A 13,234-nucleotide genomic window follows, 5' to 3' on the forward strand; every position below is an offset into this window, starting at 1 on the left:
CTTTTGTTCCCCTTGAGGTATTATGTGTGGCTATAACACTGCAGTCTGCAGCATCTCTGCGTGAGGCTTGTCTGCAGTGGTTTTGAGTGGTAGAGCTGAGCTCCTTCTCTCACCTCCACACGTGGCTCCTGTGTATCAGAGCTCTGATTTTGTTCCTTTGTGTCTGGTTGATGTGAAAGATGTCTTCCAAGGTTTATTCTGTATGCTCATGATAGTCTTTTGTGAGATTAAATCTTTAGAACTTTTGTTTGTTTTGAGGATTTTCTTTGTAGTCATTTTGTTTATTTTGAGACAGGGTCTCATGTAGGTTAGGCTGGCCTCAAACTCTCTCTGTAGCTAAGGGTGACCTTGAACTCCTGACCTTCCAGCCTCTGCTGCCATGGATCATAGGCCTGCACTGACACTGACACCCTGGCTTTTTTGTTTGTTTGTTTTTTTCAAGGCAGAGTTTCTCTGTGTAATAGCCCTGCCTGTCCTGGAACTCTTTGTAGACCAGGCTAGCCTCAAACTCACAGAACTCTACTTGCCTCTGCCTCCTCGAGTCCTGCGATTAAAGGCGTAAGCCACGACACCTGGCCTGGAAACAGTTTTCAAGGAGAATTCTTTCATAGCTTTTCTATTCATGATTGTGAGCTTTTCTAGGAAAACATCAGTTATTCAGCCAAGGCTCTGCTAGATACAGGGCTCAGTGTGTGATGAGCCTGTGAGCAACACAGATGATGAGAGAGGCCACAGCAAGGAGCACAGCTCAGGCACATAGCAGTGTGCTGGAGTAGCAGTTGGATGCTGTTGGTTAAGTTGGAGGATGGGCAGGCAGGGTGATGGTTGAGAGCCGTCCAAGCTGCTGCACCTGTGACTGATACCCACCCTGCACTGTTGTTTCTGTAGAAAGTGTACAAAATCGTGTGTATTTAAAGGGACATTTTATAGCTTTATTCTTGAGAATTTCATATGTGTGTAGAATGAAACGTAATCGTACCCACCACCACCACCACCTTTCCCCCTGTAACTTGCCCCACACCCAGCACTAATTGGACTTAGTTGGCCCCCACCCCACCTCACTTCCTACTCGAGCACCTCCCCAACCCCCAAAAACGGAAGGAATGAATTTTGAAGGAGGAGGAGGCCTTGTTGGAGGGATTTTGGAGAACCTGTCTTTTTGCTCTAAGTTTCCTGTGTGTTTTGTGGTGAAATAAGAAGACAGGTCACTGTGGTGTATGTTATTCAGGGAAAGGTAACAAGGCTACACAGACTCGGGACAGATGCAGTTGTTTGTCTAAGGCACTCTCAGCCCATAAAAGTGAGACCCACAGGGAACAGAGAGTCGACTATTTGCATTTTTTAATGTGAAACCCACGCTAGAATTTCTCACTTGGTGGCATACTCAGTTTTCCTTACTGGCTGCAGAGCCCTCCGCCACCTCATCTGCAGGCTGTGCATGTCTGACTTAGGAGTGCAGCTTGCTCACCAGCCAGCTGGAATGTGAGAACCCTGCAGGCCTGCAGTCATAGTTCACGAGAGACTCCAGAGCATGGAGACTGGTAATGTGTGCTGTGGGGCTCACATGATTTCCTTCTAGACCTCTAGGCATTCAGGCATGGTTCCCTACTGCAGACATTTCTAGAAACAAAATAGTACTATAAACCAGACTCTGATGTGGCTTGTTAGACAGACTTATTTGGTGTGGATTCATGATCCCCACGCACCTCATCTTTACACTTATCTGTTTTATTTTTTTCTGTTCCTTATTTTCGTGTCGCTGCGGTGCAGGGAGCCAGGCTCGGCTTACAGGCACCTTTGCTTAGCATTTACCATCTCCTGAGCCTGACAGTGACCGCATGTGGAAAGAGAAAAACATGCACATTTCAAGCTAATGGCTAACTCTGATCTTTCATTGATACTTTTTAAAACAAAAGCTTTTTTGTGTTGTTGTTATTTTTGTTTCTTATTGTCCTTTTAGAAAGAAAAAAAATTTAAATAGCTCAGTTTTTTGGGATAATTTAACAGTAGAAGCTAGCAGTGTATAATACAGTAGCCATAAGTTCACAGAATTCCTTTGCTCAGACTGTAAACACAGTGCCTTGCTCTCTATCCTAGGACAAAGTACGCACAGAAAGCTACAGAGATTTCATATACCAAAATCCACACATCTTCAAAGATAAGGTGAGTGAGTGGTCGTTGGTTCGTCCGTCCTATGTCATTCCTGGATAACTGACTCTGGCTTTGCTTCCCAGGAGCCTTTGATGAACTGCTGTGTAGTGCTGCATCCTTATAACCAGATGCTAATGGGGCTGCCATTCAGGGCATCTTTTATAAAGTCAAAAGTCATTCATTACAGGAATGGAGCCTAGCTAAACTTTGCCTGTCCAGTTAATCTAAATTATAGTTTTTGATTTATGGTGATTGTGTGCTTAGAATATATTGGTAAACTCCCATGGCAAAATATACTTTTAATTATTATTTCACTGTGTTGACTAGTTAAAAATTTACAATATTGACTAAAGTAAAATTTAGTCCTTTGTGAGTTTATGTCTTTATGGGACATCTTGTTTTCAGTTTTAATACTAATTTATTTAAAAGTTTTATTACGTTTTACTTATTGTTTTTCTTTTCTTTCTTTCTTTTTTTTAAAAAATGTGTTTATATAATCAGGCAGTGGTGGCACACGCCTTTAATCCCAGCACTCAGGAGGCAGAGGCAGGTGAATCGCTGTGAGTTTGAGTCCAGCCTGGTCTACAAAGCGAGTCCAGGACAGCCAGAGCTACACAGAGAAACCCTGTCTCCAAAAAAAAAAAAAAAAGTGTTTATTATATATGGTAGGATGGGCATGTATGTACCACAGAGTGCATGTGGTGATCAGAGGATGGTTCTGCCCTTCCATCATATGGATTCCAGGTTGTCAGGCTTGGCAGCAAGTGCCTTTATCTACTGAGCCATCTTGCCAGTCCTGTTTGTTTATGAGTGAGTTGTCTACACACTGCAGAGTGGAGGCCACTGCGGTGAGAGCCACTTCTCTTTCCACCCTGGGGTGTATCTGGAATGGCTTTCTAGTTTCTCTCAGCTTCTTTAAGATTTAATTTTTTTCTGTGTACATGTTGTACCCACTTGTCTGTATGTGTACCATGCGCATGCAGGTGCCTATGGCTGTGATGTGCCCATTATGGTTCTGATTTGGTTGTTGGCAGGTTATTATGTATTTATCTTCACTTTCTTCTTAACCTACTAAGCTGTGTAGAAGTGAGGAGGTCCTTGTCAATCTGGACAGTTAGGAGCCAGGGGTAGGATCTGGGCATGTGGGGAGCTGCTGTGTGCCTGCAGACGGAGTGTCCGAGTCCTTCCTGAAGGATTGCTCCTGTCTTTGAGACATCTTCTCATCTTTGTGACGTGAACGCCATAGGAATCAAAGCGGTGAGTTAGAGCTTTTCTCTCACTGCACTCTAGACTCGGCTATTTTCTCATAGTAAGGAAACACCAGCAGGGTTCAGGCACTGGTTGCCAGAGGGTTTTTAGGCTTTTGAAATCAGTATTTGCGACTATGAAGAGTCTCACTGAGTTCATGGTCCTGCTCCCAGCAGTTTTTGCTTCTCCTTTGTGGTAGTGCTGTGTTTGTGTGTGTGTGTGGGGGGGGGCTGTGGCTCGGTGATAAAGACGGCCACAAGAACAAGAGAGCTGGAGTTACCAAGTACTGTGGCGGCCCACCTGTGACCCAGGTCCCCCAGAGGTGAATCATCAGTCTCGGGGCTCAAGTGGTGGAGAGTGAGAGGAAGGCACCAGTGCCAATCTCTGGCCTCTACATACAAACATACATAATCATAAGTGCATATCTGAATACACACTCAAACACTGTATGTTTGCATTATCAACTAACTGTTGCAAACTTTATGGACTCAGTTTGTGGCATTCTTCTGTCACTGAGAGAGCCTGCCTAGGCTTGTATGAGCACCTTGCTGCTTTGTATGAAGCGGAAGTAATTAACTTTACCATTGTGATGAATTTTGCTTAGCATTTGTGGTTTCTTAAAGGTCACTTTAATGTAAAAATGTTTAGTGTCTTAAAGCATACTTGAAGGCGTGCTTTTTTGTAATTCAGAATATTAGATAGCCCATAGCTTCTGCCTACCCTTGTGCTGTGGCTGTAAGATGCAGCACCATGCATGTACGTGCATTTGATAACACATAGGACGTTGTGTGTCACCGGTGGAATGTGGGGCTATCTGTCTGCTTTACCTGTGATTTGTTTTAAGTTTCCTTCAGACAGGGAGGCTAATTGATGACTTCAAAACAGAACTGGAAACCCCCAGGCTTTGTGTTGTAGTCTAGTGCTCACAAGTCTTGCTCTCCACACTGAGCAGCACTGTGCCAGCTGGAGAGAAGGTAGGTCGAGTGGGCCTGTTAGTTTCACTGTGGCTAGCCACACATACATATGCGTTTGGTGCTATGTGCCATGGTTATGTAATTATTCATTTGCTGTTGTTTTAAAGGTCTGTGGAATGGTATGTTTTTCCTGTGTTTTGTTACATTGTTTCCTCTTTTATGTGTTACGTAGACTTCGCATTACAATACCAGCCTCTGTATCGTACTGTACAGTGCACAGTAGACATGTGTTGTTCACAGTGTTGATACGGGACTGGGGGTGGCCTGGTGGGTACACATGCAGCTGTGAGGACTGGGTGAATGAATTTGGATCTCCAGAACCCACATGAAGGGAGGAGACTCGCACAAGCTCTGGACAGTTTGCCTGGGGCACACAGTAGTAGAGAGCAAACAGATATTGTTCCAAATAAGCAGGAGGCAAGGGTTAATACCTGAGGTTGTCCTGTGACCCTTACACGCATGCTGTGGCACACACATGTTCACAGACACATGAGGACACAGGTTTTTGTTTTTGTTTTTTTGCTTTTTTTTTTAACGTGGCTGTAATTAAAAATGCCCCTTTTCTTCCTTCCTGCTCCCTCCTAATTTCCTTTCCTTTCTTAATATTATTTCAATTCTCAAAATTCCTGTGGAGGCCATATGGTAGCTCAATTAATTTAACTTTGGGTGACATTTAATCATCTTCTCACATGCTCATAATTAATTTGTTTGGAGTCCATTGAAGAAATTCTCAGTCAGGTGCCACCTTTATGCTGCTGGCTTCTATCTATAGTTAAAGATCATTATTCTATTTATTTATTTATTATTTATAAAAGAGGAAATCCTTTATCATTTTATAAAATAGCATCGATTTATTTTGTTATTCTCACCATTTTTTCTGAGTCTGTCAAGTTTTGCCTGCCTGATCACTCAGTTACCAGCTGATGTAATTAACTACTAAAGTTCAATGGTGAGTATGATTAGGCTCTGGAAGCAGATTGACCTGTGTTAGAAGCCAGTTGTGTGATTCACAGCTGTGGGGTCCTGGACCTGTTATTTTCTCTCTTTGGAGTTTGCTTTCCTCTTTTGAAAAATGAGGATTAAATAAGTGCGTGCGTGCGTGCGTGACACTCCCCAAGGCCAGAAGAGGGCATCAAGTATCTTCCTGTGTCACCACTCCCCACCTTCATCCCCCTGAGGCAGAGTCTTTCCCTGAACCTGGGACTCACACTTTACTAGCTAGGATGGAAGCCAGCAAGCCCCAGAAATCCTGTCTCCATTTAGAGCTGTGGTTACAGGCACGCCTGCAACACTTGGTGGCTGGGGTCTGAACTCCAGTCCTCATGATTGGCCAGCAAGTACTCTTAACCCCTGACCCATGTCTCTCCAGTCTGCAAACACATTAATAATTAAACTATGCTATGTATATCTTAAGCCTTTTTGTGCATTTATTTTTTATAGAAATTACTCCTTAATAACATTTCTTCTATTTTTCCAATGTCATTAAATAATAAAAAATGACAAAATTGGCTGTCTTAACTATTTTAAGTATATGAGCGAATGGTATTCAGTACAGTCAAAATGCCATGGCCCATGACACCATCCATCTTCAGAGTTGTGTTCATCTTACAGAGCTGAAACTCTACGCCTTGGTGACTCCCCACTTCTCCTCCCTTTGGCTCCTATAGCTCACTGTTCTTCCTTATCACTGTGACTATTCTAAGGGCCTTATATAAGTAGAATCATATACTTACTACCTGTCTCTTCTTACACAACATAATTGCTCCAAAGTCTTCACAATGGACTTGTCTCAGAACCCCCTTCCTTTTTAAGATTGGGTAAAGTGATTACTTTGTATGTGCACTGTTTCCCATTCATCAGTCTGTGGAGTCAGGTTACTTCCATGCTTTATCTGTTGGGGATACTGTTGCTTTTTAACATGGATGTTGAGATGCCCTTTGAGAACTGACTGTCTTTGGAAATGTGCCCAGAGGTGGCATTGCCATATCTTGTGGCAGTTGCTTGTTTAATCTTTGAGAGCTGTCACATAGGTTTTTTTAAAGTGGGTTTTCTCTCTTCCATTCCCAGCCATGCATAAGGGCTCCACTTCTGGATACACTGTTTAATTTCTGTCCTTGTAGCCATCCTAATGGGTCTGAGAGGTTCTTATAGGTCTGATGTGCATTTCCCCAATGACTGGCAGTGTGGAGTTTCTTTCCCTGATAAATTTTAATTGTTTAAATGTAAGAATGTCTGTACATCGTTTTAATGTTTCATACTAGAAATAGTCATATAGTATGTATCTATGTGAGAATACAGTTTTAATTCATGCTTGAGTAAGGTGACATGAATGGCTATAATCCTAGCACTCAGTAGGCTGAGGCAGTTTTCTTTCTTGACTCCTCCTTGGCTTTTGTTGTTGTTGTTGTTGTTGTTGTTGTTGTTGTTGTTTGTCAAGACAAGGTTTCTCTGCATAGACCATGCTGGCCTCAAACTCAGAGATCTGCCTGCCTCTGCCTTCCAAGTGCTGCAATTAAAGGCATGTGTCACTACACCTGGTTTTGTGGCCTGAGTTTTCAAGTTCAGTGCCAGACTGGCCTTCTTAAGCAATTCTAGGCCAACCTGAGCTACCTAGCAAGACCCTGTCTCAGGAAACTGAAGGTTAGAATGTAGCTCAGCGATAAGTGCTCATCTGCTCTGGGTTTGATCCCTGCTCTGGCAGAAAGAAAAAGGTGAATTCTTCGCGGTAGACTCTGGGTTATAACAGGTCTTCCCCAGGTGGTATTGGTGCTACCTTGTCCCCACATCAGCAGGCTGATGGTTGGTTTCCTCAGACACATTTGCCAAAGCCATGCGATCAAGCTTCTTGGGCCCATTCCAGCCTTTTATTTTTATTTCTAATTTAATAAATTGTATTGTAATGAGTTGTGGGAGATGCTATAGGTTTATTTAGTCCTCTCTACAAAAATAGCTTCTTTGGGAGCTTTTGCCACTGTCATGCTAGATGTAGCCATGCTACATTTATACAACGTGTTTTACTGATTTCTCTGTTTTGATATATTACATTTTATTCAGAACTTGACAAAATTATTTTATTTGTATTTTGGATTGCATATTAAAAGAAAATGCTTAGAGACTGCTGATGTTGCCTCACAGGAGGAAGGAGTGGGGAGGGTCAATGAGCTCTCACTGAGATTCCAGCCTCCCCTTCCTGTATCTTCTTGCCATTTGTGTGGTAATTCTGCTCTAAGTCACTCTGGCCTCATGGTCTGGGGAGGTGCTAGAGTATATAGAGGGAAAAAGGTTAACTGAAAGGGGGACTCCATCTGGGCAGCTGTGGGGAAGTTGCCATCCACCCGTGCTCTGTAAGTAAGCCCCATATGCTCACAGGCTCCCCAAGTTGGACTTTTGAACTATGGTTTGCCTCTGGTGTCCTCAAGGAGAGTCTGGATACCATTCTTGTCCCTCAGGAAAAGTTCTTCCACAGCAGCTGAGTCATGTTATAAATAATCTCTAACTTCTAAAGCATTTGTTTTGTTTCTGCTGTGAGAGATTGCACCCAGGGCTGGGCTTTGTGCACATTCTCCCACTGAAGTGTATCCGTGGAGCCCAGAACTCTGATATAATGTGGCTACATTGGAAAGCAGGGAGAATGGGAAACAACAGAGGATGCTGCTTGTGCTTGTACTATTGGCACACATCCTGAGTGGGTGCTCCATGGTCTTACCTCAGAGGAGATTGCCAGGGAGTGTGGGGTGGACTGGCCCTGTGGAGGTCACCCTGGTTATGTACCCGATCTTTGCATAGCACAGTCCTGTTAGTAAGTCTCGGTTCTCTAGTCATGTGGGTGAGAGGTCTTTTCCAAACTATTTACATTTTTAAAGGAGTATATCCCTTTCCCCTGCTCTAATAGTTACTCCAGTTTTTACAACATTGCAGCTTGGCATTATTTAATATTCTATTATTCATTTATTGTTCACTCTCCAAAAAGATTGTGTTAATTATTAAGATAAAGACTTGGAGAGTGAGGCATGGTTGTATATTCCTATAATTCTAGCATTTAGGAGACTGAAACAGGAGAATTGCAAGATCAAAGCTAAGCTGGGCAACAGTGACATCCTGTCTCAAAAACTATAAAGATAGAGCCTTGGCTTGCTTGGTGAGTTCTCACCAAGATCAGTACCTGGTGCTTAAAGTAGATGGGCTGTGGAATGGTGCATATTTGGGACAAATGTACAGCATTTGCAGGGGCGTCATGACAATGAAAGAGTTGGAGCACAGCATGTCTTAGGTTAGCACAGAAGGTGCTCAATGCCACCATGACAGTCTCAAGCGAAGTGTAGATTCCTCTCCCCACTCATGTCCCACCCCTTCCCTCTGGTCACCTCTCCTCAGGGACATGTTCCCTTTTGCCTTTCTAACTGTTTTTAAACTGTGTTGGATCTACTTTAATTCCTTTTGCTCAAACATGAAAGGCGTGTTTCTGCCCAAATTCAGAAATATTGAGCTGCAGTCAGACTCTAGCAATAAGCAGGGTAAAGCACCTTATATGCCTGCATAGAGTTGCTCGGTGTGTGCAAAGTGTTTCTTAATTCAGCATTGTGGGTCTAATTGCAGAAGACCCAACTGTAACGATACTAATTTAAAACAATCCATTCCATGTTTTCTGCACATGGAAATTACCATATTTGATGAATACAGTTAAACTTCTTATCAGAAGGTAATCCTATCCCAAATACTCCCATAAGAGTGCAGTGTGAAACAGAGGCCTTTTCAATAGTAGCTGTTTCATCTTCCAGGTTGTTCTGGATGTTGGGTGTGGAACTGGAATTCTCTCCATGTTTGCTGCCAAAGCTGGGGCAAAGAAGGTGATTGCAGTTGACCAGTCTGAAATCCTCTACCAGGCTATGGATATCATAAGGTAGGTGTGTAGTTAAGGCTCAATTTATAGTTAATTTTGAACTTGAAAATTTACACAGTTCCTGGTTTTTAGTAACTACCTAGTAAAAGATAGTCAGGATGTTTGTCTTTTTCTAAAAATCACCAGCACAATAAAACCTTAAGTTGTGTTGAGCTAGGCATGCTGGAGTTGCATGCTGAGTCATCCTGGCACTGTCATGGGCTTGCTTTTATGCTGCTCTGACCCAGAGTGTGCTGATTATAATATAAAAGCAGCTATTACAGAATGATATTAACACAAGACTCCACAGAGCAAATCTGTCACTGATACTTTCTTGGCAAATAGCAGTTAGATTAAAGACGAAAGCTGGTGTTTTATTTTCTGACATCCACCTTCTTCCTTTATATGAACTCTGGAATGGTTAGAAGCAAGCTGAAGTCGTGCCATTCTGCAGTTTTGTAAAGGTTTTTGTTTCCCATTTGTGTGATGCGCAGTTAAGGGCCTCACTGCCATCCTAGGGGTTCTGTAGCAGGCTTCTCAACCACTTGTGCAAACAAACACGAGCGCTACAATCCCAATGAAAAGCTGTTTGAGAAAAAAAAAACTGTTTGAGAAAAACTAACAAAACTTCATTGTTGGTACTAAGATTAAGAGTATGGAAAGGCACTTTTGTCAGGAGTTGCAGTGTGAAAAACCCTACTTCTTGAAGAAGAGACCTGGCCCCCTCTCCCCTGACCCACACCATCAAGCGAGTTTCCCAGTCCAGCTCAGTGACAGGAATCCAGCTGCCCTGAGCAAGCCCTCTGGAACAGTGAGCTGAATTAAGCTCTCCTGCAGAGCAGAGCTGGTCACGGAACTAAAACATGAATATATACATAAAAATAAGGTGGGAGTGATGGCTCAGCAGGTGAACTACCCATTCATTAGCTTGATTCTGCAATTGAATTTTGTATTCTATTGGGATGGTGGAAAAAGATAGTTTGTTCAAGTTCCCAAAGTTTTAGAAGCATGCTTGTACATGATCATGTTCACATTCATTGTATCCGAACTGCAGAGCATTTGGGCAGTGTTAAAGATTAGAAAAGTGTTTAAAATTTTTTTAGTTTAAAAAAAATTAAGTGTATGAGTGTTTTGCCTGTATGTATGTATTTATGTTATATGTATGTATGTATGTGTATTGTGTGCATACCTGGTACCTGTGGAAGCCCAAACAGAGCATTGAAGCTATGCTATAGTCAGGGACAGTTTGAGCCACTATGTGGGTGTTGGGAACTGAACCCAGGTCCTGTGGAAGAGCAGCCAGTGCTCGCACCTGCTGAGCCATCACCCCCTCCTTATTTTATGTATATGCTCAGGTTTTAGTTCCGTGACGAGCTCTGCTCTGCAGGAGAGCTAAATTCAGCTCACTGTTCCAGTGGGCATGCTCAGGGCAGCTGGATTCCTGTCACTGAGCTGGACTTGAGGCACAACACCATGGTTGAAGGGTGTGGAGAAAACTCGCTCAATGGTGTGGGTCAGGGGAGAAGGGACAAGGTCTATTCTTCAAGCTATTTCTTCTAGCTAGTCCTCACTTTTTAGTTCCATGTTTCTGTGACATTATGATGTGGATTTACCATTGGTGAAGGCTGTGCCTTCATTACCCCAGCACTTCCCAAAGCTCCACCAGCTGGCAACACAGCCTCGACAGCACAGCAGGAAGGAGGTGTCATGAAGGGTGACAGTGAAGTCTTAAGGACCAAGCAGTTGGAGTGTAGAGTGTGGTGACCCTGTGTATGCTTCCCGCCACAGTTCTTAGTGCTGTTCATTTGTTTTTGTGGGAGAATTAAAAAAATCTAATACACCGTATTGGTAAATGGGTTCATCAATCATGTATTTGAACGTTAGTTCAAATTACTTAATAACAATTTATTAACAGTGCTTAAAATGCATATTTTCCCACTTAATAAATTGCAAACATTTCTTTAGTTCTTTCTGTTCAGTTCAGAGTGAGATATAATTTAGTTATTTAATTTATGTTAAAGTTTAAAATAGTCCAACTGAAATATGTACTTATAATTTCAGAGGTCTTAATGATGGCAAGTAAACTGAAGTGTGGAAGAGGCAGTTCTTTTTTTTTGCTATTGTGGTTTTAGCTGTGCAGAGAGTAATCAGTTCAGAAAAGTAGAGTTACCTGAGGATAGCAAAGCTATTTAGCCTGCTAGATGGTCACACTACATTTACTCTCAGTTCTCTGCTGGATATACTCTGCCATTTTTCCTGTGTCTACCTGACTCGGCCATGGATGGCTAGCTCATCACTCAGACTTTGACGTAGCTGCAGTACTTCGTGAACACACAATTCAGCTCCAGCGTGAAGCGGAAGGCGCAGTCTTTCGAGCTGCTTCTGTCTGGTGTATTAAACAAGACAAGAAAAGCCTAGTGAGGGAGGATAGCCCAGCAGTCAAGCACCTGCCTAGCATCTGTGAGGCCAGGGTTTGACCCCAGCACCACAGACATAGAATAAAAAGAAAATCTCAGGGCTGTGACCTGCTGTCCTGTTAATATAAGTATCCTCTAGACTAGGACAAGAGCTCTCTCATCTTTTCATCCCTAACACCTGCAAGGCAGATTGATGGTGGACACTTAGCAAAGGCTTTGAATAGAACTGATGTAAGCTTCCTGAGATGCCTACTCCCTCAATTTCATCAGGGACATGAGGGCCTCCTATGAACACCTGTCTGGAGAGTGAGTAGATTAATGATTTCAACATCTAGGATATTACATCTTCAAAGCCAGTTAAATCGCCCTCCTACGGCCTGGAGACCTCTTTTCTGCTTGAATCTGATAATCTTTTCACCACCGTTTTTACTGTAATAGAGGCTGAGTCACTGTATTATCATTTGTGTGATTCCACAGCTATGAGCAGACCACTGGGAGTGGGAGCTCATGCAGTAGCCTTGTCCTGGGCCCACTTCTCAGCTGTGTATCCCGCCCCCCAACCCTTATCTACCACGTAGCATTTGTTTTTAATGGATTATCTTTGGTCTGATGTCCACTTATAATACTTCTGCTCTTACTATTACAGTTTTAATTTATCATTTTGGTATGTTTGGGCAACAAAAGATGGAGAAATATGTGGCTTGGTCTACTTATTTGAAAGCCCAACAATGCTGTACCTATTAGAGTATTTTCAGCTCTTGTCACTTTCAGTTTTTGTTGACATACCTGTCTATGTTCTTTTCCATGAATATTAGGACCACCTGTCATCATCTTTAAATGTCACTCACTTGATTGTGAATTCCCACTATGTTTTGTGCTCTCTACTTGTGCGTTTTCCCTTGTTTTTTTAAAATTTAAACCTCTCTGTATATCTAAATCACTGGGCAAAAGTAGATTTCAAACTTAATTGTACATTGCTTATTCTAAAGATAAATGGTTCTTCATTGTCTTTAAAGAAATCTGACTCTATTAGCCTCACCTTTCAGCTCCTGGTGTAATCTCCACACCTTGAAGGACTCTACCAACTCTTTTCTCCCGCCACAGCCAGGAAATTTAATGACTCTGGGACTCTCCCAGAGCCAGATCCACCCTAGAGATCCCGTGGCACCCTGTGCTCTTCACCATCTTGCTTTCCCTCTGACCTTCTTCCTGAGGGCACTGCTGTATGTCAGCTCTCTTGACACCACTCCTCCAGTATCTTAGCAAGGCTGCGATCGCTGCTGTGAATATAGGAAGTAAGCAGAGAGATTTGCTGTAGTGTGGTTTCCATGCTCAAACGAATAGCTCAGTGCTTACTGGGTTAGTTGAGAGAGCTGCTTAAAGAGATTTTTATTACAGGGAAATATTTCCACAGATTGAAGCTTTGCTAAAAGAGATTGGTTCATTTAGAATGCCTTTAGTCTCAAAGTAAGACGAGGTGCACTTGGATGTCTAAGTCTGTGGTCTTTCCTTAATGAGAAGTCAGCTGGTACTGAAAGGTGTGTGGAGGAATCTAAACCCATATT

At 42.7% G+C, this 13,234-nt stretch overlaps 1 protein-coding gene across 2 annotated transcripts in view; it reads left to right on the forward strand.

Annotated features, from left to right (window-relative positions):
* PRMT3 (protein arginine methyltransferase 3) overlaps positions 1–13,234 on the forward strand; it is an 85,800-nt gene that overhangs the window by 12,922 nt on the left and 59,644 nt on the right. For both annotated transcript variants that reach the window (XM_084771972.1, XM_084771973.1), the window contains exons 8-9: positions 2,098–2,163; positions 9,152–9,273. In XM_084771972.1, the coding sequence (XP_084628098.1) occupies positions 2,098–2,163; positions 9,152–9,273 (188 nt within the window). The remainder of the gene's footprint in view (positions 1–2,097; positions 2,164–9,151; positions 9,274–13,234) is intronic.

The sequence above is a fragment of the Acomys minous genome, assembly GCF_964271855.1.
Source record: "Acomys minous genome assembly, chromosome: 2".
In the NCBI taxonomy this organism is placed as follows: Eukaryota; Metazoa; Chordata; class Mammalia; order Rodentia; family Muridae; genus Acomys; species Acomys minous.